The sequence below is a fragment of the Ascaphus truei genome, chromosome 8 (assembly GCF_040206685.1).
Source record: "Ascaphus truei isolate aAscTru1 chromosome 8, aAscTru1.hap1, whole genome shotgun sequence".
Lineage (NCBI taxonomy): Eukaryota > Metazoa > Chordata > Amphibia > Anura > Ascaphidae > Ascaphus > Ascaphus truei.
In genome coordinates, this window is record NC_134490.1 from 77,405,980 (window position 1) to 77,430,282 (window position 24,303).

Sequence of the window (24,303 nt, forward strand, 5' to 3'; positions counted from 1 at the left end):
TAAGAAAACAGTCTATTCATACAAACAGAAGATGAGCACAATTATATTAAGAGTTCACTTAAATCTGCGTGCTGCATATCTCACCATCTAGAGCTTCTCTAAGTTCATCTTTGGTCCAAGCAACTTCAGTCATCAGCAATCGGAGGTAATACATTGCATGCTGGTGCGGCTGCTCTGCTCGGAAGTTATTGAGGGATCGCATGTACTACAAGAGAAAAGCCCAGGAAGAATAAAAGAATGACATTTAAAGATGGCTGCAGATCTCCTACTTCAAGCTAAATTGCAACTGACCTCATTTGCTCAAAGCATTTATGTGGCACCTCTTTTTTTTCTTTTATCATGGGACAGTTGGTTATATACTGTAGGGCCTTTTCAAAAATAGAAACCTTACAACCTTGGGGGGGGGGCATCCAACTGTCCAACAATTATGGCAGGTTTGTATAATGCAGCATCATCAACTGCCTTTAATGAACCATATTGTTAATTAAATGGATTTTATATGTTGATGGCTCATTTTTGTTGCTCTTTGGACTTGTACGTGGTTTTCTCCTTCTGGATTACAATGTAACCCACGCAGATACATTTTAATAGCAATTAAGAATTTAACATCCCTTTGCTCCCGGACACCACAGCCCAACGACCTTCAAGGCTTGGCACCAATTGGTAACTCTAGGCCTAAAAGGCATCATCTTCACAGCACATGGTTAGGTCTTTAACTTCAGTAGGTTCACCATGCATGGTACAGCTAATGCCCATTTATGAGGACCTAAAAGTCTGCGCTTTCCAAGTTCTACCTCGTTCAGCATAGGCATTATAAATGATTTCTAGTTCTCATCTTCTCTAGAAGTCGGTGACTTAAAAGGTCAGCAATGGTAACCTTGGATGTGGTGTCCCAAGGGGGATGAGTAAGGCGATGTACTGCGTTCCACCTGAAAAAATGACTGATGGATGCTGGACCGCTAAAAAGTTACTTTATTGGAAAAATAGTTGCAACATGAACACGAACAGGAAATCTTGAGAATTCTCTAGATTCCGGTCATGTTTCCAGTTGGAACGCAGTGCATCGCCTTACTCCTCCCCCTTGGGACACCACATCCTGTATCTACTTCGGGCTCAGAGCACGCCATTTTCGGGTTTCCTGATCCAGGAGGTCGTGAGTACCTTAGACTTTTTGCTACCTTCATGGACAATTTATATGCATTATACACATTACTGGTCTAACTCCATGGATTAAAAACTGTTGGCAGTTTAAGGGGGTCTGGGTCCCCATCGATATGGGTACTCATATCCCCAGCGCAGCAACGTTACACTACACCCTCTGTATAGGAGTAATAATGACCTTGTTATGACTGTATTCATTCAATGAACCGGGATTCACTTTTCCATCTGTTTTATTGTATCTACATACATCTCACATATCATCAAATTGTGACGGATGTTTTGTTGCACATTCTAGAGAGTCCTGAATTAGGCAGCTCCTGTTGCCGTTTTGTCACGGTAAAGGTAACCCTCCTCCATTAGCCAATCCCATTTAAAGAGCTTTAAATAGTTAAAAAAAATAAAAATAATATTAATAATAATAATAATAATCTTACCGCTTCCTTAATAATCTCAAATCTTTTCTCATCAATTTGAAATGTGGCCATTTTCTCAATGATCTTCTTCAGTAAAATATGCTGCTTGTCACTGTAACCTTTTACAGAGAGCTGGAAACAAAAAACACACGTCATCAGCACTTAGTAAAGAATTCGTGTTAAAAGAAGCTCTCCAAGAGGCGCCAGTATTAACCCTTTAGTACTAAAAATGATTATTTCGCCCAATTTAATGGAATAGTCCTACTCGGCTCTCCACTTTCTATCGTAACTGTAATATTTCTGTTAGTCAAAGTCCCTGCAGAAGGTGAAGCCGCTTCAAACTTCCATTCCTATTTTGATGGCTAAGGCCTCGGGCCCGTGCTGAGGCGCGCTGCTGCTCGGCACTGAGCCCCTGCAGCCGCAATGAGAGCGGCTTTAGCAGGGGCTCGCGCACGCACTCCTGCGGAAGCGTGTGTCTTAACAAATCTTTAGTTTCTTCGCTTGCCGGAGCGCAGGGCCGGTCACGTGAGCGGTTCGCCCAATGAGGGCGAACCAGCTCCGTGACGTCACTGGCCCGCCCCCAGACACGCCAACGGACTGCGCGCGCTCTAAGGCCAGGGAAAGCACCCGCTTTCCCTCAGCCTCAGCGCGCCTACGCACGGCTTCAGTCTCTGTGAACTAAGAGTAAAGCAGGGGTGCTCAACTCCAGTCCTCAAGACCTCCCCAACAGGTCAGGTTTTAAGGATATCCCAGCTTCAGCAAAGGTGGCTCAATCAGTGGCTCAGTCAGAGACTGAGCCCCCCCTGTTCTACAGCCCCGTGGGATAACGTGACTATCCCAGGATAACATGACACACACGGGAACAATTCACAATGGGGTTTTGGCAAAAAAAAACAGCCACAATCCATTTGCGGTCAGCGGGGTCGCAATGCTGGGCTCTTTGGCAGCAAATGGATTAAAAAGTTGTAAATAAAAAAGCATTTAATAAAAGTCCTAGATTTGCAGTGCAGGTTGACTTAAACTTTTTAAATAATTAAAACCTTTTTTTTGTGTGGCTTTTCATTTAGAGCAATTGCAATGCTGGGAGAAACGTATTTTTCATTATTTTAAATGACCGTGATTTCCCTTTTGTAACAAGAAGGCAGCACTGGCATCTTGACTGGGTTCAAATTGACACACACACACACACACACACACACACACACACACAGACACACAGACACACAGACACACACACACACACACACACACACACTTTTTTTTTTTTAACTTCTAAATCCTTTGTACATTTATTCCTTTTGTTATTTCCAAAGAATATCAATTGTAACGGTCATTAGTAAATTCACCATTAATTAGATCTATGCCGTTTGCATTTTAGGAGATGCAAACTGGAGCAATGTTCCCAAACAGGATCACACGTCGTCACATTGACTGTCACTTGGAGCAAAGCACCTTTTTACATTGATGCCAATGTTGTTCAACTAAGTTTTGGGGAGCAGCCAAGAGAAACTGTACAATATTAGGAGTTGTGTCCAACTTTGTGCCTATAACTGGTGCCGTTTGCTTCTCAGAGTGTCAAAGAAATGCGCCAGGTCCGAACATTCCTCTCTGCTCCCAAGTGATCTGCAGCACGATTGTTAACGGCTTACCGCTAAAAATTATTTTCTTGCCTAAGACTTTAAACTTTATTTTTCCCCTAAAACTATATGTAGGCCCAGAAGGCGCATCAATGGAAAACATGTTACAACATTATTTTGAATATGGTGCTTGCCCTATGAAACAAATGCAGGTGATGCATAGTGTCAGCGCCATATTGAATTTTTACCCCCCCAAAAAAAAGAAAAACATTTCTACACAAACCACTTGTAGGTTCCCAGAAACACAATATATTAGTACACAAAAAGCATCAACTCTGATTAGTATAAAAGGAATAAAATTGGGCACACAGAAAACAAGACGGCCACATAATATATCTAAAAAACAAAAGAGGAAAGGTTTTCCCCAGGTGGGTGCGTGTGCATAGAAAAGCCAAGAAACGGCCACGTGGTTATAAGATGCTTTTACATGCCTTAAGACTCAAACTGGAAGTCTTCCCTTCCTTAATTCATTTACTTACAAGAATTGCATTCATTCCAGATGCAATGCCATACATCAAACCTGAGAGGCGGGCTGCATATGTATACTCTTTTAAATCATCCTTCAATAACCTTAGAAACAGGTATGTCATGTTGCAATGAAGAGGGTCAGCATAAAGGTAGCGGCTAACAAAAAGGGAAAACAAAAAATAACAGAGACTCTTGGGTACCGCAAGCAAGGACATGGAAATGGATGGAGGACCAAGACCAAGAAAAGAGTATGGATATGCAGCCTCATGATCTTCATTTCTCTGGGATGGAAAGGCAACTGAATTGCAATCTGGAAATAATTTGTTTTTGTTTTTTAGAATAGAAGCCAGCAGAAGCTACTCCAGCAAAATCAATTTGTGCCCATTTTTGAGGGGCGTGCAAATGGCATTTTTAGATAAACAAAAACAAAAAGAGATGAAACTGAGATTCAACTTAAGTTTGAAATGTTCAGAAACAAATAGTATTGTAATGAAGGAAAAATATATACGCAACAAAAAAAAGAAATTTAAATATCTGCCTTCCACCCAAAAATAAAACAAAATCTTAAAGGGCAGAAGTAGATGGAATGGCCTCAGCTCTGCCTTAACTTTTAGGTACTTACATACATCCCATAGATGGTATTTTGTAGATCATAGTTCAACCCGGCTAGTTCTGCTGCATATGCATACTCGTTGAGGGAATCTTTAAGTAGTTCAAGGTACAAATAGGCCATGTTACAATGCAAAGGATCCACATAAGCAAACGGGCTGAAAGAGAGCATTGAAATTAAGTCTTGCGTACACGGTTTTCGCATCACGTCCCCATTACTCTTTCGCGATCCTTTGGCGGACATTTACCTACTGCACCTCAAAGGTTACATAACATTTCAAATACATGTTCATATACTTGAATATTTCATGAACACATTTAAAGAACAAGTGTCATGGCATGTTTAGCATACGGACAACCAAATACATCTCAACAAAAGACATTAGTCACCAAGAAACCCAAAACGTTTGCAACGCATTTGCTAGAGTCAATTAGCCAAGAACTGTAAAAAGCAGCAGTCCGTTCTAGATTAAGCCATATGACATATGTATTTTGTTTTAAACCATTTCTTTCCCCCCCCCACTCCCTTCAGACTACAGATACTAATTACTATTCTATTGTATTGTTAGAAATATGCATAACATGACTTGGCACTCAAGATTCATTAAAATCACTTCTCCATATGCTGTGAGGACTAAGGGACTCGCGTGTGCCATTCCAAGGCTTTAGACCGAAAAACAAAAACATCAGCAAGACAGTCACCAAGGAAATTAATCCTGCACATGAGCAAGACTCATCAACAGCCCGGCATCTGCAACGATGTTCATGTTGTATGACTATCACATGACACTAGTATTAAAAATCACACACTTCCTACTGCGCTAAACCTGCTCAGATGAAGATGGGGACCGAAGGAATGTTCCCGCTCTACAAGAGGATGAAGCAAAGCAAATCCATATTACCGCTTTCCAGCAGCAAATTCTTAACTAAAAGTAAAGTGCCTATCCTATTGCTACAGGTTGCCACATCTATATTCTAATGGACATACTGGTTGGACGTACCAAACAAAATGCTGGTTGGTACGGTGTATGAATAAAAATTTGCTTTAAGATATAACTGCATGTGTTCCTATCCTTCATGTTGCTTTTGAAAATCAAGTGTATTGGGCAATGTGATACATAACAAGTAGGCCAGGAAACTGCCATGATCTATCCTACAAGATCAATTATCCATAAGAAAACGTCCCAGCACCCTGTACCGCCAGCTGGTGAGGCAGCTCCAACCTTTGATGACTGTTTCTACCATGGTCACAAAGACCCACAGATTGTGGAAGACTGAATACGAAATTGCAGGAAGAAAACGTCCTTCACATAAAAGTTTTAGAACCTAATCAAGAGAGGCCCGTGTTACTATAAATTACTATACAACTAGCAGGTCCAATGACCAAGCACCGAAACGTCACTAGTACGCACAGGACTCAGCTTGGGGAATTTCCCACTTTGTTAACGGCTGTTCAAGCCAATTGCAGTTAACATTGGATCAAGCTCCAATACCCCTTAGTCCAGCTTCGGAAATACCGTCAAATAAAACTACAAACACATATATAATTAAAAAAAAAATAAAAGGAATTGCGCCAGGTCCTTTACAGAATAAGTGCCTAATAAAAACTGCACAGCCTGAAGATTAAAGCAGCATTACATTCAAAATCCTATGTTTTTTCTAAATATAATCTGTGGTGTAGTATTAGGCCTCGGATATAGTAGACGCGCGACGGAGCGAGTGGCGTCGTGCGCGCCTGCAGCAGAGGCGATCCCGTGGCCTAGGGGATCTGGAGGAGACGACGCAACAGGGAGGCGTGTCCCGTCATGTGAGCGGTTCGTCCTCATTGGCTGAACCCACGTGACCCAGCCGGCGCGCGACAAAATCAAATTATTTTGTCTGCTCGCCAATCGCGCGCGTTATGGCCTGCCTCAGAGGCACGGCCTTTAGTTTACACCGCGTGTGGTTGCGCCATGTATGGATGCAGCATTAGAGAATACTGCTTGCATCCCCCCCCACGTTCACTTCATGGCCTTTAATGAGTTTTACGTTATTAAGCTGCCTTGGGTTTCTATAGCAACCATTTAGGTAGTCCCATCACTTCCTCTTTTCAAACAGGCAGCCATATTGTGTGCCCAGGGAAGCGAGATCGTCGCGGATCGATGTACAATGTAAGGAAATGCTGCATTTACTAATAAAAACAGGCAATACCCCTTTAATGAAAGTTAAATGAATAACCCAGTATCTAACTATTAACAGTACTAACTGAAAAATATATTAAGTATTATGTGCCAATAGAAAGTTACAACTACAGGCCTAAGAGAAAAAAAACAAGAAAGCTAGAGACCATCTTTATGACAACGGTGCATTATAATCTGCATTTTTCTAAAGAATAAATTATCTGATGGTCAGCAATATGAATGAATAACTTGGATATCTCATTATAGAAATTATCAATTTGTGAGCAGGACACCATTAGCAAGCAGCTTGAATTTGTACCTTTGCGTTATATATTTGTGCTCACTAATAAAGTATGTGTGCTGCCCATACCAATGATGATATTAGGTGAGCCAGTGGTCAAGAAAAAAAAAAAGGAGTGACTGGACAGGCAAACCAAATACTGTACTCTCTGCTCGTCATTTTCTGTTTCATTGGATTGTATGGTCACATGGACGTATGCAATAACTTGTGCCTGGAGAAATGTAATGATAAACGGCTGTATTTCAGCACGATTCAATAATCTTGCAGCCCGGAGAGTTATTCTGGTCGCCAAGGACCCCGTGTGTCTTTATTCCTTTTCTGCTTTGGTTTTCATTTCTATCTTGGAGACGACCTGTTGCAAGGTTTAGCAACCCGACTTTTCCCAGATACCCGATTTAATAGAAAACCTCTCTGTGAATACTGAATTTCATTAGCACCAGATATTTGCAGCCTAGTGTAAATGTGCCCCAATGACTGATTAGTAACTCACTGATATTTAATGTAGATAAGAGTCTCCCTTTTCTGCACGATTGCTTGGGCACGTACTTTGAGGTTCTTGCATAGCAATGTAGTCTACTCTGTGTTCTGCATGAAATTGTTCTTATCTGGAGAGGTTTACAATCTAACTTGGTACAGGAAGTTAAAGCAGTCTGCACCGATTTCCATTTTGTTTTGCAATTTATTTAGCGGTTATCATGCCCTTTCCAACGCGGGTTTTATTTTTCAAAAAATATTAGGCGTGCTGGAAGTAAAAATGGCGGTCTCCCCAGAGCAGTCTAAGGCTGCATCTATAGACACTGCAGCCGTGCGGAGGCTGAGGGAAAATGGGTGCTTTCCCTGGCCTTAGTACGCGCGCCGTCCGGGGGCGTGTTATGGGCGGGCCAGTGACGTCACGGAGCTGGTTCGCTCTCATTGGGCGAACCGCTCACGTGACCGCCCTATCGTGCCAGAAATCAGTATTGACGGATCACACGCACGTTGCATAGACGCGATCACTGCCTTTAGGCAGTCTGATGGCTCCGCCCGCACGGTCTGCCCATGTATGGACGCAGCCTAAGGATACGCTTATAGTGCCCGTGACGCGACGGCAGCAATGCATAGTGCCCGTGACGCGACGTTGCCGGCACTATAAGAGCAGCCTAAAGGTTACGGGTAACCAGACACTAGAGCAGGGGCGGCCAACTCCTGTCCTCAAGGGCCACCAACAGGTCAGGTTTTCAAGGAAAGCCCTGCTTCAGCACAGGTAGCTCAGACACAATGACTGAGCCACCTGTGCTGAAGCAGGGATAACCTGAAAACCAGACCTGTTGGTGGCCCTTGAGTACAGGAGTTGGCTAGAAGTTAAGAAAATCGCTCATTTTGATTGCCAAATCTCAGCCTTCGAGGGGACGGGGAGAAGCCCTGTTTTACGAAGACCAGCTCACGGTCACCAAGAAACTGGCACTAGGATGTAAACTGGGAAATACCCCGGCAAGTGACATTTTCATAAGAGCGAGGAGAGAATGTATTCTGGTTTTGTAACGAGAATACCCTTGTAATCTGTTATATTCGCATTGCACTTGAGAATATCAAATATGCAGCTAGTTAACTGTATAATAACCACCACTGGAGGAAACAGACTGCCTCTGTCATCTCCAAGGCCCAGGAGGGATAACAGTTTTATGGGTTATTTATGTCGGAACATGAGATATGCTAAAACCTCAATCCCTTTCTTGGGGGCAAAAAAAAAAATGTTCAGTGTTGAAAATGAACCGAAAAAACATTATATAAAATATTATTTGAAAGCTACCAAAACAACCTAAGACCTATAAGGCCATTAAAGTAACTTTTAGAAGAAACCACCCCCCACACACAGCCAACTATTTTATCATTAATTCATATATTGTACATCTATACAAACAACTATAATCAGACACGAATCGCTCAGCTGAGCGCCCTGCACCTCTGTAACTGGAATGGTTTCTAGAAGTTACAAGGATGGGTGGAATTGAATACTCAACAGCCCCTGGGAGTTAATTATTTTGAAACTTAATTTTAAGAAGTTTAAGCAACTTTTATTCTTATTAGGTCCCAGTGGCCAGAGATCACTTTTATTGCACAAACCTGCCATAAGTTCTAATAACAGCAGCGCCTGCAAAGGGATGCTCTAATAACAGCTTTAAACAGTTTATGTACAACTATTTGGAACATGGAAAAATTTAGTATAGGTCATAAATACAGGACAAAATCATCTACAGTTATGGCCAAACTGAGCGGTGTGACAGTTTTATTGTGGATATAGCTATAAAAAAATAAAAAGTACGGAGATTGACTTCTAACAAGTTATATAATTACAACCCGTCACATAAATTAAAGATAGAACTACTCTTCCACGTTAAAATTTATGTGCAGCTTGTTAAATAATCTCTATTACTATATATAATGCTGACGGCTGGGTTTTGTTCGAAATACAAAAATTACTCATTGAAACGTTCCGCTCATAAAGAGACACTATCGTAGGATTGTTGCACGCTGAACTGCTGAAATGAACATAGAAGCATACCTGAAAAACTCAAAGTTGAGACAAGCTTTGGGAAGGAAGAATTTATCATCTTGCTTGAACCACACTTTGCTCATGGCGGTGTCCTGTGGAAGCAGAGAAGATAGCGCATTTTAAGATCTCATTGTACTACACATGGGATTGGGATTAACCAAATGGCTAAACTGTACGTGTTTGATAATTGATAACTAACCGCTTTCATTATGATTATATTGAAAGTTATAGTCTGGTACCTCATGGCTGAACCAACGTGCAACGAATAAGGGGGAGAGAGTAGGGGAGAGGAAGTATATGGTGCAATATCTACCAATGTGAGTCTGCCCGGGTGGACCCAAATATTTGAGTTTCTCACTGGGTCACCATATAGCCTAAATGTTGTAGAACTGAGCTCCATCACGTCACTTCCGGTGCTGCTGTTGATGGACGGCTAGTAGGACCAATCCGTGCACTACCTGGGTGGGTCCACTCTACGCGTTTCGCCCAATAGGACAATAGGCTTCGTCAGGAGTTAATATATTTGACCGCAATATACTTTAGTTTCAGAAGTTGCTGGCTGGACTCACGGAGTCGGTAGACAGCACATTGGTGAACAATAGCCGTCTGCTAACCAGACCTGCTCACTAATCCTTAAATGTTCCGGTCACTAAGTGATATCCAGATATTGCATTATCTCAGAGGCCATACTATACCCTCCCCTTAGAATACAAGTACGGTTTGGGTCACCCTATATACCAAGAGTTATTGGATCCGCTTCTGTGTATTGCACATATGGATTCACAAGTAATCCTATACGTATTTGCCTACAAGATCCGAGCTCATTCATAACGTCAGCTTTTTATTGCGTCGGCTGGGTGTTCATGACCATATTTATCTTTGGGTTTGTCCATTAATATTTTATAGAATATACCTCAATAAAAGGTTAAATTAAGAATATAATCATATCATTCATTATAGGAACTGAGTGTTATTAACAGGGGCTCTCTCTCTTGCTTAGGCAAGAATTCATTTATTTTTGTGTGTCCTTTGCTCCTAGCACCGCTTCACTTTATAGACTGTAGCAAGAGCGTTTATTCCACTCCCCCATACTGTACATCCTTAACTCACCCCCAACCCCCAATGGACATCACTTTAGGATAAGACTTTAGAAACAGACACACTGGGTGCTTGTTTGCATGACACTACCCAGAATCCTTTTCTGCTGCCTAACCACTCTGCCATGTGACAATGGGTAAATAAAGGTTTGAGGACGTACGGAAGACATGAATGCACTCATGGGTATTCCATCTTTGGTGCACTTTGTACAGTGATGGGTATTATTTGTCACTCTTCATTCAATAAACGATCTGGTTTGCAAAACATGTATTAAATTTAAATAAGTTGTCAAATACTTTGTATTGAATGCACATCTTAGCCTGAGATGCATGACATTTTAGTTCAGAGCAAATATCTAAAAATAAACAAAAATAAAATAAATAAAATAGAAGCAAATTAGGCAAATTGTGTGTTATAAGCAGGTATAAACATTGTTTTTGCCCATTTTAAAAAGGCTTACCTTAATCAGAGCAGGATATGGTGTTGCATCCTTTTCCAAAGGAAGAATCTCAAAATTTGTAGGAATGAACTCATTCTTCACTGGGAGTTTGAATTTTCCATTGAGATCCGCCTTTTGCCATTTCTGAATCAAGTGAATGACACATGAGACGAAGCATTAACATATAAAGTATGAAATTATACAGAAATATAACCAACGTTTCAGTATTTCTGTATCTTACTGCCTATACAGTACTCAAAAGGAAAAAAAACATTGGTGTAAACTAGCCCATCAATGGCCCTATGTTCCAATTAGAAGCATATAAAAGCCCCACGGGTGGATTTGCATGAAGGGGCGGAGTGCGAAATGTTACTATTTTTCTAGATTTTCTGATTAAGTAAACTGCAATTATAGTGGAACGATTACTTGTGACGCCATCTTTTTTTTTTGCCCTTTTGCATCAGAAACAATGGTTGGTTTACCAGTATAAGCTCTGCTAATTAACATGTTTAGCACTACTAAGCCAAAACCAACAGTAGCATAACTACTACGGTAACAGAGATGTAGCTATAGATGTACAAGAGAAATCCACAGACCTCTAGGACCTCTTGTGGGATGTCCTCTTGTTTGTACTGTGTCCCATACCACTCTTCTGTCTGATCGGTCTTTCCTTCAAAAGACTTAGAAACTATTGCCACCCTATGGGAAATAGCAGGGAGAATTTTTTTTTAATAATAACGTTAGATACACGTTTTGACAGCTCTTGAAATGTTGTCCTACAAAACAAATAATCCCTATTTCTGAATCTTGTAACTAAATTACAGGTACACATTGCATTGTAAGAAAAATGGAACAGGAACAAAACCAATCAAATTAATACGATTTATTTTACTACACCGAATGGGAAGACTAGCAAGAAAACATACCACAATAATGAAGTCAGCTAATGCGCATGATAACAGAGAAATGTTCCCCGGTGTTACAAGTGTATTCTTTGTGTACAACAGGGGTGCGCAAACTTTTCAGTCTGCGCCCCCTTGCCTGCTCTCCTCCTTACCTTGGCTCCGGCGTCAAATGACGCAGCGGGCGTGGGTCATGTAACATGTTGCCATGGCATTGCGACCCCCTGGCATCATTTGACGACGCCTTTTAATTTAATGCCTTGGGGAAGAGCGCAGGGCCTCTAACTGCCCCCCGGAAACATCTCTTGCGTGACCCTAGTGTAGAATTAAACTTGCCTATTTAAATAAAAGCAGCATGGCCAACATTTTGAAAGAGGTACAATAAACGGTGCATCCAATCAAAATGACCATTGCACTCCCATTTGGGACAACTGTGAATTCTTCATGTAACCAACAAAAAAGGCAATAGCTTTGGTAGGTCTGTGTATACCAAACACTTTACATTAGTGAAAGGCACATATGCAAAGAGCCATCTCCACTTAACCCCTTACCAGGGAAATAGACATAAGCTCACAAAAAGGGGACACCGTGAACAAACATCTCAGCCCTAGGCTGCGGCCACGCTGCCGCTGAGTGCGCTCATGCTCGAGACCGGTGACGTCACCATCTCTCCAAGTATGAGCACTCGGCTGCCCAGCATATTTTTTTTTGTCCAAGCGCGAGCGGGAGGGCGTGGCCGAGCAGTGACTGGCGCTGATTAGTTGCTGAAGGTCATGTGACCATTCAGCGCGCGTGGAAATCAATTTCATCAGTCTCGCCTAGCGCCCGCGAGCGTACGGGCGCGTGGCCGGACACATTGAGATTTATTGAACTCAACGCGCTAAGCGCCAAGCGCACTCAGCGGCAGCCCTACACAGCAAGGCTACAAACCACCTTCATAGAGTGCAGCAGCCCCCTTGCCGTGAAGGAATTGGATGGTTTATTTGGTATGCTGGCAGTTTATATTCCCAGTAAGCACAGAATGTTGAGCTATCACATTGGACGATTATATTGTGCTTTTTACAACAGTCTTCTCAAAATACGACCATCTTTTCAAAAGTAGCAATGCTACTTTAATGGTTTGGAGGGGCTCAAGATGCCCCGAGCATATCCAGCTGGTTGCAGACTCTAGATTGGAGGCAGAAGGCAGCAGCTTCATCTCACAATAGTTGTAAGATACATAAAACAGTCCCACAGTGTGTCACACTGTAGCACAGACTCTCCCTCTGGCTTGCTTCACAATACTTCTTGTACATGCAGCTAAGAGAATAGAAAATGTGTTTCCCCTTCTAAGACCGTTATGCACTGAAAATGGATTACGAGCAAGCTGTAAAACCGGCAGTTGCTGATGAGTTCCAACATAGGCTTATGATCTAGAAAGGTCATGTCATTTATTTTAACAAACGCCACAATTCACAGAGGCACTTTTATAGCAAAACAGTCATTAACACAAAATGTCAAAACTTGCAGAAGCTAATAAAAACTAAAAAGATAAATGCTTGCTAGCGCCGGTTTTGCCATTTCTCACCCAAAGCGCACTGCGCAAGTCTCCTCTGTCCATGGTAAAAAGAAATACAATACTGTAGTTAGTATAAATATCTGGCAGTGTATACACCAACATCTGTGCAGAGGGTGCTGGCGTCTTGGCAAAATCCCCAATAAAGAAGGGCGGAGAGGTTCCTCCAAAAAGCAACTATACGGCATATTTAACTACCGAAGGGGAGGGGGGAGGGACGGGAAGGTGAAAAGCTTTATAAAGTGAAAAGGAAATAATAAATCTGTCATTTTATCCCCGATTTTCTTATGGGATAAATGCTTAGCTTATTCTTTTGCCTATTATTTTTAGTCGTGACCTCATCTGAACGCACAAGATCCCACCAGGCTGAACATGAAGCATTCCTGGGGCGAGCAGCCTATGATAATCTCATCACCCACCAACATAAGACATCCACCACTAAATAGGCTTCAAACTATTTCTGGATCAGTTAGCCACCTAAAATCTTAGAAGAGATTAACAAAGATGTACTTATGGACTGGTTTGATTAGTTGACGTTCCACCAACCCAGTTAGAACATTATTATTCAGGTTATTTTGCTGGTTTTTGACAAACCACAAGATGTGTTAACTTACAAAACGTCACAGTGAGTCGTCAGGAATCAGTGACAGTCAGAAGAACTGCCTCTAGTCATGTATTTGCAGTTGGGTTATTGTTATGAATGTCACATTTGCATCCTTATGTACAAACATATTGTGCACAAAAGCTTGGCAGGTACATGGTGCCGACTTCCTCAATCTAAACAAGCATCAGTGGCAATCAAGATCGTTCTTGAAGGAGAAGCAAGATTTGCGATGATCAAAGACTGGAAAGTTACACTTCTTAGTCTAATCTGCAGTATGTGTCGGCAACATGCAGCTTGTACAGCTACAGACGGCAGCAGAAAGCAATCCAAAATGACTTTACAAATAATAATGCCCCTTCTGTCTCTAGGACTGCTTTCCTACAGTAGTAAACAAGCTTCTACTTGCAAGAAGCAGAGGGAAAATGCATAAAAGTCAATTTTATGGCGCAGGACAAAAATAACACGGCATATGGGCACTTAGTGCTGTCTTTTCATGATGGCTAAGCAAAGCAGGAAAGATTATGTTCTTTGCTTACTAAACACAAATCTACAGGGAAAAAAAAAAAAAAGTAACGCACAAGCTGGGTAAGTATAAAGTATGGATTAGTGTTGACACAGGCATTCTGGTGGGGAATTACAAATATTCATCATTAATAAAATATTCTACTACAGCACTGTACATAGACTTTCGGCAGAAGTCCCTACAAAAAGATTGTATCATTTCATTTTTAATTGCAGAGAGACAGAAAAACAAAGTTATTTGCCTACGGTCAGGAGCAACAGACAATGGGATGCCAACAAACTTTTTACGGCCTACAAATTCAGCAATGCAGCTATATCTACTAGTACATCAAAATACAAAGCTCAAGATAAAACAAAAAGATTTACACGTTTTGCAAGATCAGGATTACATTAGGTTTATAAAAAAAAAAAAAAATGGGGAAAAAAGTCTCAGTCAATGTGAATCTATACAAAAAAAACCCCCCCGCAAATAAGTAGAGTGAATGATTAACACAAGTGCGTAAAGTGCTTAAATTACAAATTTAGCCCTCACGGCCATGATATTGTGCCCAATATCCATGGGTAATCAATGAATCTGCATGCTGCAACTCTCCTCACAAAGGAGAACGTAGCATAACATGGTTTTAATAAAAGAAGGGGGGGCGGGGTGTGTGTGTGTGTGTGTGTGTGTGTGTGTGTGTGTGTGTGTGTGTGTGTGTGTGTGTGTGTGTGTGTGTGTGTGTGTGTATATATAGATATATATATATATATATATCACGACAACACCATTAAAGTGCAGCCCATCCTAATCAGTTTACGTCCGCCTGGGGCAGTTGGCGCCGTGTGATCGCGCTGGCGCGATGACACCCAGAAATGCCAGGCTCTACGGAACAGAAAAAATGAATTTATTAATGTAATGCAGAAATATTGCTCATTATTTAAACCGCTGGGAATGGTTTCCCGCGTTAGAGCATGCGATGCCTTACGGGATGCGGCAGCCTTTGGTAACAATTCCCCCCCTTGCCTCACTGTAAATGCGTTGTGCAAAAAGGAGAAACCCTGCATGAAATTGTTCTATTTGTAGAGTGATACCCAAGCGTTCCCCCAGCAGCGCCTCATGGCCTTCATAGGTAGGTACACGGTAACCGGGTACTGTATTTGTAACCAATTACTTAGTTCTGATGATTGACGGTGACCTGTCACAACCCTCCCCCCTCGTTACCCTTTTCTTTACCCCTTCCCTACAAACATTTCAATAAAAAAAAAAAAAAAAAAAATAGCGACAAGAGAATTAGAAGAAAGAAAAGCTTCCCTAATTACCACTCATTCTGGGCCTGATGGCAGTATCTAAAGCAGGGGTGCGCAATATTTATTCTCTGCGCCCCCCCCCCCTCTGCCGGCTGTCCCCCCCTCCGGCGTTCTGACATCACGTTGCTATGGCGACGCGTCATCAGAAGCCGTCTGAGCCAAGGTAAGAGAGTTCGAGGCCTTTGCTGCTTCCCCGGCATTTAATTTAAACGCCTTCGGGAAGAGCGCGGGGCCTCTGTAACCCCCGCGCCCCAAGCCGAGAATCTCGCGCCCCCCCCCCCCCCCCGGTATAAAGCACTCCTCAAAAGTTGGTCTTTACTACCAAAAGATCCTGCAACACCTCATCATCATGTCCCTCAATAAATGTCTCATCAGATCTAGTGTTTGAAAACATGGACAAAAAAATTGTCCAATCTGTCTATGATCGAATAAAGCTGTAAAAATGTTTTATGTCAGTTGAGTTCCTGAGGCTTTTCTCAGAGCATTGCTTGCAGGGCTTTGTGATTCAGAGCTATTCATATTTATCATTTATTACCGATAATACAGGAAAAATACGGTCAAGAATAATGTGTTTATTTATTGTTCATATAGTCTGTCGTATAATTCGTTGAAAGAGTTATATGCAGGAAATCACGGGGCACAGTGAAACAGCGGAGATCTGACTTGCTATACTATACAGACGGGACCGTTTCTAAATATTAACGGCTGACCATATCATGAAGGTACAGAAAAAGGAAAGCAAATTAGTAACAAAATGAAATATAGTACTTCATATATCTCCAGTGAAATTGCAGACATTTAATGAGCCTCCAACCGAGGATTGGGACAAGTTATTTTTCAAGGGACTGCTGTTGCACGCTTTTTACCAACATATTTCCTAATTTCACCCTCTTTTTTGGTCTGCTCATACCCCTTGGCATCAAGTCAAGTACGATCTTCGTCAGCTAATTGTGATATGACCAGCGCAGCATCTCTGAATTTCTTGTGGTCTTAGGGGCTTATTCTCGTAGCTCGTAAGTGTGCCAATCTGCTTCTAAAGTGCCTTATAAAAGCAGATTGGGATGCTTTGCTACTCTGTAAACCCTTCTTCTCGCATGTCCACTGCGTGTGTAAAAGGCTCTTTTTATAAGCGGTTTCACTCTTGATTCCAATCCATTTGAATTGTCAAAAAAAAAAAAATAAAAAGCCCCCCCCCTCACTTTTTCATGACCATTGCACCGCGCGTAGCTCTGTTCTGCAAACCGCTTCTAAAAACCTCGCATTTCCTTCATGCCACCTCAAGGGGGCGAGATTGGATGTACCTTGCAATACCAGAGCCTGAAATATGGGTTTGGCTGAGAGCGAAACCCATAACATCAGGCTGGGGAATGTTAGCACCAGCCTCCGGTCATTCCACTTCTAAAGAAAGAACAATCCGGGTGTGTCGGCTGACAAATCAGGGGGTTTGTCCCTTTTATAGAAGCCGTAATTTGCCATACGGAATAGGTTTTTTTGCCCCATTTTATTCCGCTACTTCTGAGCATGCAGAGCCTTGCAGTTCTGCAATGACAACTTTGGAGCTACTAGAATAGGCCCCACAGACACTGGTTTGCTTCCAAATCCATTTTTTTTTTGTGTCTCTTCAGGTAACACCCAATACATTTCTCCACACTTCTCAGTTGTCGGAATTGTAATTAAGGGCCCAAATTTCACATCCATACACATGCAGAATAAACTGGTCAAGCAGCCAGAAGACACTGGTCAGCCAGGAAGAAGACACTGGTCAAACACTTTCCTCGCAAGGCACAATGAAAGGTTCCCGTTGAAAATTCATTTTTTCCAAAATATGCACCATCCCATTTTTAGTCTCCTATTTCATTAATACGGTTATAAAATCGATGTATACGTGCTCTCCAACATAGACACCGTTTACAAATTCTTTAAGTTCTATTCCATACATTTGTATCTTTCTTGAGTTTGTTCAACATCACATTGGTCTTGCCAAGATTCACATGGAGGTCCATCCTCGTACTTGCTTCAGCAAATTCTCAGATTCATGCTGGACATCTTTGTGGCTCGTGGCATAAAGAGCAATGCGGTCTGCAAATACTAGGTATTTCAAGTCTTCACCGTTGATTTGGGAGTCTTTTTTTCACCCTGACAATTCACTGTCTTGAACAACTCTCCAATTGCTGCAGTGATGAGCTTTGGTGACATGGCAAACCCTCTGTCACACACCCGATACACTAACAAAATGTATGCTGGGAAAATCACAAGTCCTCCACAAAAGAATAAACCACCGCAGGCATCATATCGGATCCCGACACAAACACCTGTTGGTCAGCACTTTTCACTACCTGGACATTCGAATGATTTCTCAGTATTAATTCCAAGACGAAACTTCAGCAATACTCCGGTCAGGACATGGGAACGGAAATAGCGCCATATATTAGACTTGAGGAATAATAGCTTGAATCGTAACTGTGGATTCATGACTCACTATGGAAACCTTTACCTCTGCAGTACGCTAATCTTCTGAACAACTCCTGCACAGGTGAATGTGTCTCCTCTGGGGAACCTCATGGGCTATGTATTTAAGCCCAATGTATTAGAGATCACAAGTGGTGAAGAGACCTCTGCTGCCTTGCAAGCTTATGCACCAGAAAACATTGCAGGATTGAGAAGTTGGTCCTTTAAAAAAGGTATCACAGCTTACCATGTAGCCAACTCTTTCTGGAGATGATATGGCTACCAGCACCCTTTAATGACCAATATATACAAATACACAAGTCATATACATACATGCCAGTTACAAACTCTATAAAAAGCAGCTACGGCCTCGTCCCCACTGCTTGTGCTACAGCGCGAGCAAGATACGGCCGTCTATGGGTCCGGCCCCAGTCACTGCCTGCGCGCGCCTGCAGAAAGCGCGCTGCGCGGCCACCTTTCCCAAAAACAAGATTGTTGTCCTTTGGCGCGCCCGAGCGATGGCCATGGCACGGCGGCGGTTCTGCCAATGAGGGCGAACCAGCCATGTGACATCACGGCTACGCCCCCTGTCGCGAGTGACCTGAAGCCCTTCAGATCGCTCGGATGGAGGGAACGAGTGCCGCCAGGCGCTGCGTTGCGCTCACTGGGGCCGCAGCCCAAGAGGAAAATACTGAATACAAACAGAGTACGAGACCAAAGCCACACTTCAGCCAGGAGGGGGGTTTTACCAGCATCCTGCAGCTAGTATCTACCTAATGCTTCGACATCAAATGAATTAAAAAACACTATGAAACAGACTTACCGGACATTCTCTGGCCTGAGTTTATCGAGCACCATTTCTATTAGATCCGGCCTGAATTCTTCTAGTAAATATTCGGCTGCCAGGACTTCTTCTAATGGGTAATACTGCCAGATAGAGACAGAAGATTTTATTTATTCATTAAAAAGTCCACAAGGAAACAATATACGCATAGCTCATGATGAGAACAGCATCTGTCTGTTCAACATAAACCCCAAGTCACTTGCATGCCCTTAGGCAAGGGGTGCTCAACTCCAGTCCTCAAGACCCCCACCCGGTCAGGATATCCCTGCTTCAGCACAGATGGCTCCATCGTTGACGGAGCAACCTGTGCTGAAGCAGGGATACTTGTGTCCGATTTGCTTTTGATTTAATTGTAGGATGCACTGGCTATAAACATTGCGACATGAACTTCAGGGCGTGTTCTACATCCCTTATCTGCCGCTTTCTTCCTAGTTGGTTACCTGTTATACAAGAACTGTGAATAAACCTGTCCGTTTTACCAATCTAATGTGCTCCTTCACAATAAAGCATCCAGCAGGGTACCCGTTCTAAGCAAAAACAATAGAAATGTCAAAAACCTCTTAATTTACTTGCTCTGACATTTTAATCAGGGCAAACGCTTTTAAAAACTAAACATATCACGTTCAATAATGGGACACCACCTTTAAGGAATTCAATTACATTGCCAACTTGTTTTTTGTGGGTTAAATTGGACTGCCACTAAAAAATAAATAGGAAACCTATTCATATATGCATACATTCTTGTTGGGCTTTAAATACACTGAAGGCTTGGAGTAAAAAGAAAGTCTGGACCCAAAATGAAATGTATTTGGGCCGAATACAAAATAAATAAGCTAGATTCCTTACGTGCAACAATCCTGCAACTTTTGATGTATATCCACGTGGTCGCTCTTTGTCTTTGAATCTAAAGGCCACTGCATTCAAGTCCTAAAATAAAAATAATTCAAACATAACTTCAAACGCCTGACTTAAAAAGGCATTACCAAAACAAACCTATCAACACACCCAGTGACACCCTGTTTGCAGCAGAGTATATAGAGCATATAGAGGCAATAAACAGACAACTCCTCTCCCTGTGTCACAGGAGTCCATCGCCTCTTATAACCTGCCAAAAAACCCACTCTGCTAGTCAGTGGTAGGAGTACTGTGCAGCACAGAATACCATTACTTCCTCATCTACACATTCACCATGTTCAGTTGTAGAAAACTGTTCCTATTTTTTATTTTTATTTTATAGCAAAATGTATAAATGTTGCTTAGATCTTTAAAAATACAAGGAGGTCTCCCTAATGTTTAATAGATGTACATTACCGCTCCTGTTAAGCCACTTTAATTGCTGCGGCTAGTTGCCAAATAAACGTTTTTTGCAATTCCACCAAAAAATAAATAAAAACTCCCTCCCACCCTCCCACTGATGAGATCCAAAATGTCAAAACAACTGTCTGGGTTAAATAACTGCATCGCCACTAAACCTACTCAGACTGTACAGAAAAGCTGTGCAATACCGCAGCCATAAGCTCCCGGGGGGGGGTCCATGTTAAAATAGATGAGAAGTAAAGAGTGAGACACTGCTAGTTCTCATTTGCATGTCATTACCCAGAATCCCTGGCTGCAGTGGACAAACTGCATGCTAAGGAATAATGGGGAAAGACAGGGTTGCAGACCTGTCGGGCGTAAATGCACAAGTGGTATTTTTATTTACTGTGCAAAAAAACAAAAAACTCTTACATATTGGAAAATCTGGACTGTGCTATTCAGAAAAATGTAAAATATTACTTTATTTAAAGGGTAGTGATGCATGGAACAGGCTACCAGCAGAGGGTTTACAAGAAAAAAGGACGACGGTGTTCACAAAGGATGGGTATGGATGCCACGGAGTATTCAGTACTGGTCCACAAGAACATTGACCCTCGGGTCAATAGGAATTACTCCAGCCATTAAATCACTAATGTGTTGCAAGTAATAAATGTTTTACAGTGGAGATTCTCCAATGTCTGTCTGGCTTGGTGGGCCGGTTACAAGTTTCTGCTGCTGCTGCCCTTTGATCAGACGTCTGCTTCATCTTAAAATAGTGAACGGCGTCTGCGGTAATCCAGCAAGACGACCACCCCATGAAGTGAAAGTCACGTAACAAAGTCTCTTTCAAATATAGGATTGTATAGCTGTGCAAATTTAGAGCCAAAACGTAACTGCACCAGATAACAGGGAAAGGACAAGATACATTTGTTGGCTAAAACTGAAAAACAGAAATGAAGCTTCGTATCCTACTGAGTTCTACCTCTTGCAGGCGACAAAGGCAACACGAGGGGAGCATGGAAACCAACCTTAAAAAAGAAAAGTGCACCAGTAATCAGCAAATTGTAAAGTGGCTTTTTCCCCTCTTGATAAATACAAATATTTTAGAATTTATTTTTTAAAAACACACACACCTCTCTGTTCGTGGTTATTCATTAGTAACTGCAGCAAATGTTACCTTGCACTCCTGGAATACCCACTCCTGGGGCCCTTGAGTTCGCAGCTTTTGGATGTACTGAAACATGTGGAAAATGATGTCATCCACGTGCACTGGAACAAGACAACAAAAAGCCATTAAACCAAAAGTAGCCGTTTTATAGGATGGGATTTTATGAACAGGGGCAAAAAAAAAAAAAAGTGCTTTTAATAACACACAGCCGTTAACAAAAAGATACGTGCCCATATTTACCAAGCGGTGCTATTCCTTAATACAGAGGGGGGTCAATTCCAGTCCTCAAGCCCCCACCCCCACCCCATGGGGCCATTAAAGCTCAAGTAATTTAGACTTAGAGGATACATCTACAACATGAATTTTACGTTTGGAAGATATCAACCTTGTTTTAACCCTTTGAGCGACAAAGGGGCTGCAGTACGTGATCACAGATAACGCAAAACATGGAGGAGGGAGTCCTGCTCTGGCCAGATCCAATACAGCGCTGCACAGGAGCGCAAAACGAGATCTCCTCTAGAAAGCCAGCGCAGCACTCCTCGCAGCACTCCTCGCAGCACTTGTAATTGATTTATTTTTAAAATATGTGCAGCATTTCATTACCCATAATGAGAACAAACTGCCCTAAGCTGCCGATCAATTGGTTCTCCTGTGATCAAACCGCAAATATCCTGCTCTTTGGGTTCACTTAATGGCTGCTGCATCAATCCTTCCGGTCAGTGGAATGAAACCTTATATAATCACAAAGTGCTGTTCAATTGTCCATTGTTACAGCTCAGTCAGTGTCTTCTGGGCGCCCTGCAATACTTTCCTGTTTGTGATCATTTGTTGCCAAAAGTATATTACAGCTAATTAAAAAAATGGCATTAAGCGGAACTTTTTTTTTTTGTAATGCAGTATTATCCAATACCACAGAACTGATTTAGACAAAAGTATCGGTGTTTTCTGGTATAACCCCAAGACGTGGCCACTACATCACTGGGTCCCGGGGTGCCAGAGCCATGATGCTACAGAACAGCGTGAAGATGCACACCTAGCTGTAAATATTCTGCTGGGTGCTCAATCACAGCACTATCTGCACCTGCAGACTCCCACAGGAAGGCAATATAGATCGCAGCACACCAGTCTCGCATGAATTTAACAAGTATCTATTAAATGTACTGACCGCTTGGTGCATCAACCCACTTTCATCAGGAATAGGGGAATTAAAATGTTTGCACAATGGGCAAAATCATTACCAACTAATCCTATTAGCTTAGCTGAAGCCCACAGATCTAAATTGATTCACCCAAGACTGAGCAAACCCATATTTTGGGGTATTTAAAGCCAACAGCTTAATCATTAAACCACATCTTCATCTAGGGCTCCCTTTATCACCCTCAGCCATACACGGATGTTTTAGAGGTCAATGCAGATTATCTGAATCTACTTACAAAGACCTTCTTCAGTCAGGTCCACGTTTATGATGAAAAACATGAAGCCCTTTGCGCCTTCTTTCTGACCTCCAACCAAAGTATTAACCCAACCTATGAAAACAGAAGGCAGGATGTGTAATATAAGCCAATAGCAATAATCATTTGTAACAAACTGAAACATTATATATTAGAGAGGAGCTTGGAACAATGTGCGAGATCTATGGCTGGACTCTGCGAAGAATATATGGGAAGAAATAATAACTGGTCACATTATCGTACGCATTCAACGTGGAAAAAAGACGTGTCACAGTGTACAGTAGCATTTCATTACACTTACTTACTGAACCAGAGGATGCGCTTATTTTTGCATGAAAACCTACATTTTAAATCTCTTCCTGAAATGCATCAGGGTTGCAAGCTTGATACATTTTTAGGAGTGTACATAAGTCTGCTTCAATCAGGGGCGCAATCAGAAAATCGGATTGGGGTGCAGTCGCGGCATCATGACGTAGCGATGCGTTGCCATTACAACGCCCCGTCACAGGACATTGCTACGTCATGACGATGCAGGGTCACCTGATGCCGCAATGCGTGTGGAGGACTGCTCTCTTTGAGACCCCGCTCTCTCCCACGGCAATCAGTTTCATTACTGTGGGGAGGAGTGTGGGGCCTCCAAGAGCAATAGCAAATCTAGGGGGGGGGGGGTGCACCCCATGGATGAGCTACTGGCTTTAATATATCGCAACTAAAATGTAGAAAGTGGGACTGCACCTCTACAAAACCTTTATATTTCCTTACTCTTACAAAGAGAGCTGCAGGTGATGCTCTGGTCAATAATGTTGGAAAGAAACCCTTAGACTTTACCTTAAGAGGATTCTGGGTAATAAGAGAGACTAGTTTGTTTGCAGACTCAGCCAGTGTGAACCACCAAGGGCTGGTTTAAAGGCTCCAGGCATCAGGATGGGGGAGCAATAACCCCTGCACACACAACCTTGACTGAGACTGAGCAGAGACTCCCAACGACTCATCCCATCCCATATACACCTCCTGTGTTTGCCCCAAGAACATTATGTTTGTTAAAGCGAAGAGAACAGTTGCAAAGAAGAAAAGTTACAGAAGTTACAGGAGATGCTGACTGAGCAACCTCCTGGTCTCTACAGTGGTTTTCGGGGTTCCGTGAGCACCCCTCAGGGGTTCCGCGGCTGTCAGGAGGGAGAGCTGGGACAATTCTCCCAGCTGTCCCAGACCCAGCGGCACACTCACATAGCAGTGACCGGCAGCTCCCGAACTAAGCAGAGGCTATTCTTCCTCGCACTGCCTGCTCCGGTCGGCACCGGCTGCCAAGAGGGAGAGAGGATTGGGCAGGCAGGCGCGCTCGCAATGGGGGGGGGGGGGGGTCGGGGGGGAAATATTTTAACTCGTCTCCTGCAAATGCCCTTTGTTG

General features: G+C 42.5%; 1 protein-coding gene across 7 annotated transcripts in view; it reads right to left on the reverse strand.

Moving 5' to 3' along the window:
- IDE (insulin degrading enzyme) overlaps window positions 1-24,303 on the reverse strand; it is an 85,516-nt gene that overhangs the window by 24,996 nt on the left and 36,217 nt on the right. For 6 of the 7 annotated variants that reach the window (XM_075612767.1, XM_075612761.1, XM_075612765.1 and 3 more), the window contains exons 8-17: window positions 22,878-22,970; window positions 21,454-21,545; window positions 19,827-19,907; window positions 18,960-19,063; window positions 11,415-11,517; window positions 10,840-10,962; window positions 9,291-9,373; window positions 4,302-4,446; window positions 1,596-1,706; window positions 85-205 (exon numbers count right to left, since the gene is read on the reverse strand). In XM_075612767.1, coding sequence (XP_075468882.1) covers window positions 85-205; window positions 1,596-1,706; window positions 4,302-4,446; window positions 9,291-9,373; window positions 10,840-10,962; window positions 11,415-11,517; window positions 18,960-19,063; window positions 19,827-19,907; window positions 21,454-21,545; window positions 22,878-22,970 — 1,056 coding nt within the window. Of the gene's footprint in view, window positions 1-84; window positions 206-1,595; window positions 1,707-3,690; window positions 3,836-4,301; window positions 4,447-9,290; window positions 9,374-10,839; window positions 10,963-11,414; window positions 11,518-18,959; window positions 19,064-19,826; window positions 19,908-21,453; window positions 21,546-22,877; window positions 22,971-24,303 lie in introns of all 7 variants that reach the window. The other variant, XM_075612762.1, reaches the window with a different exon arrangement.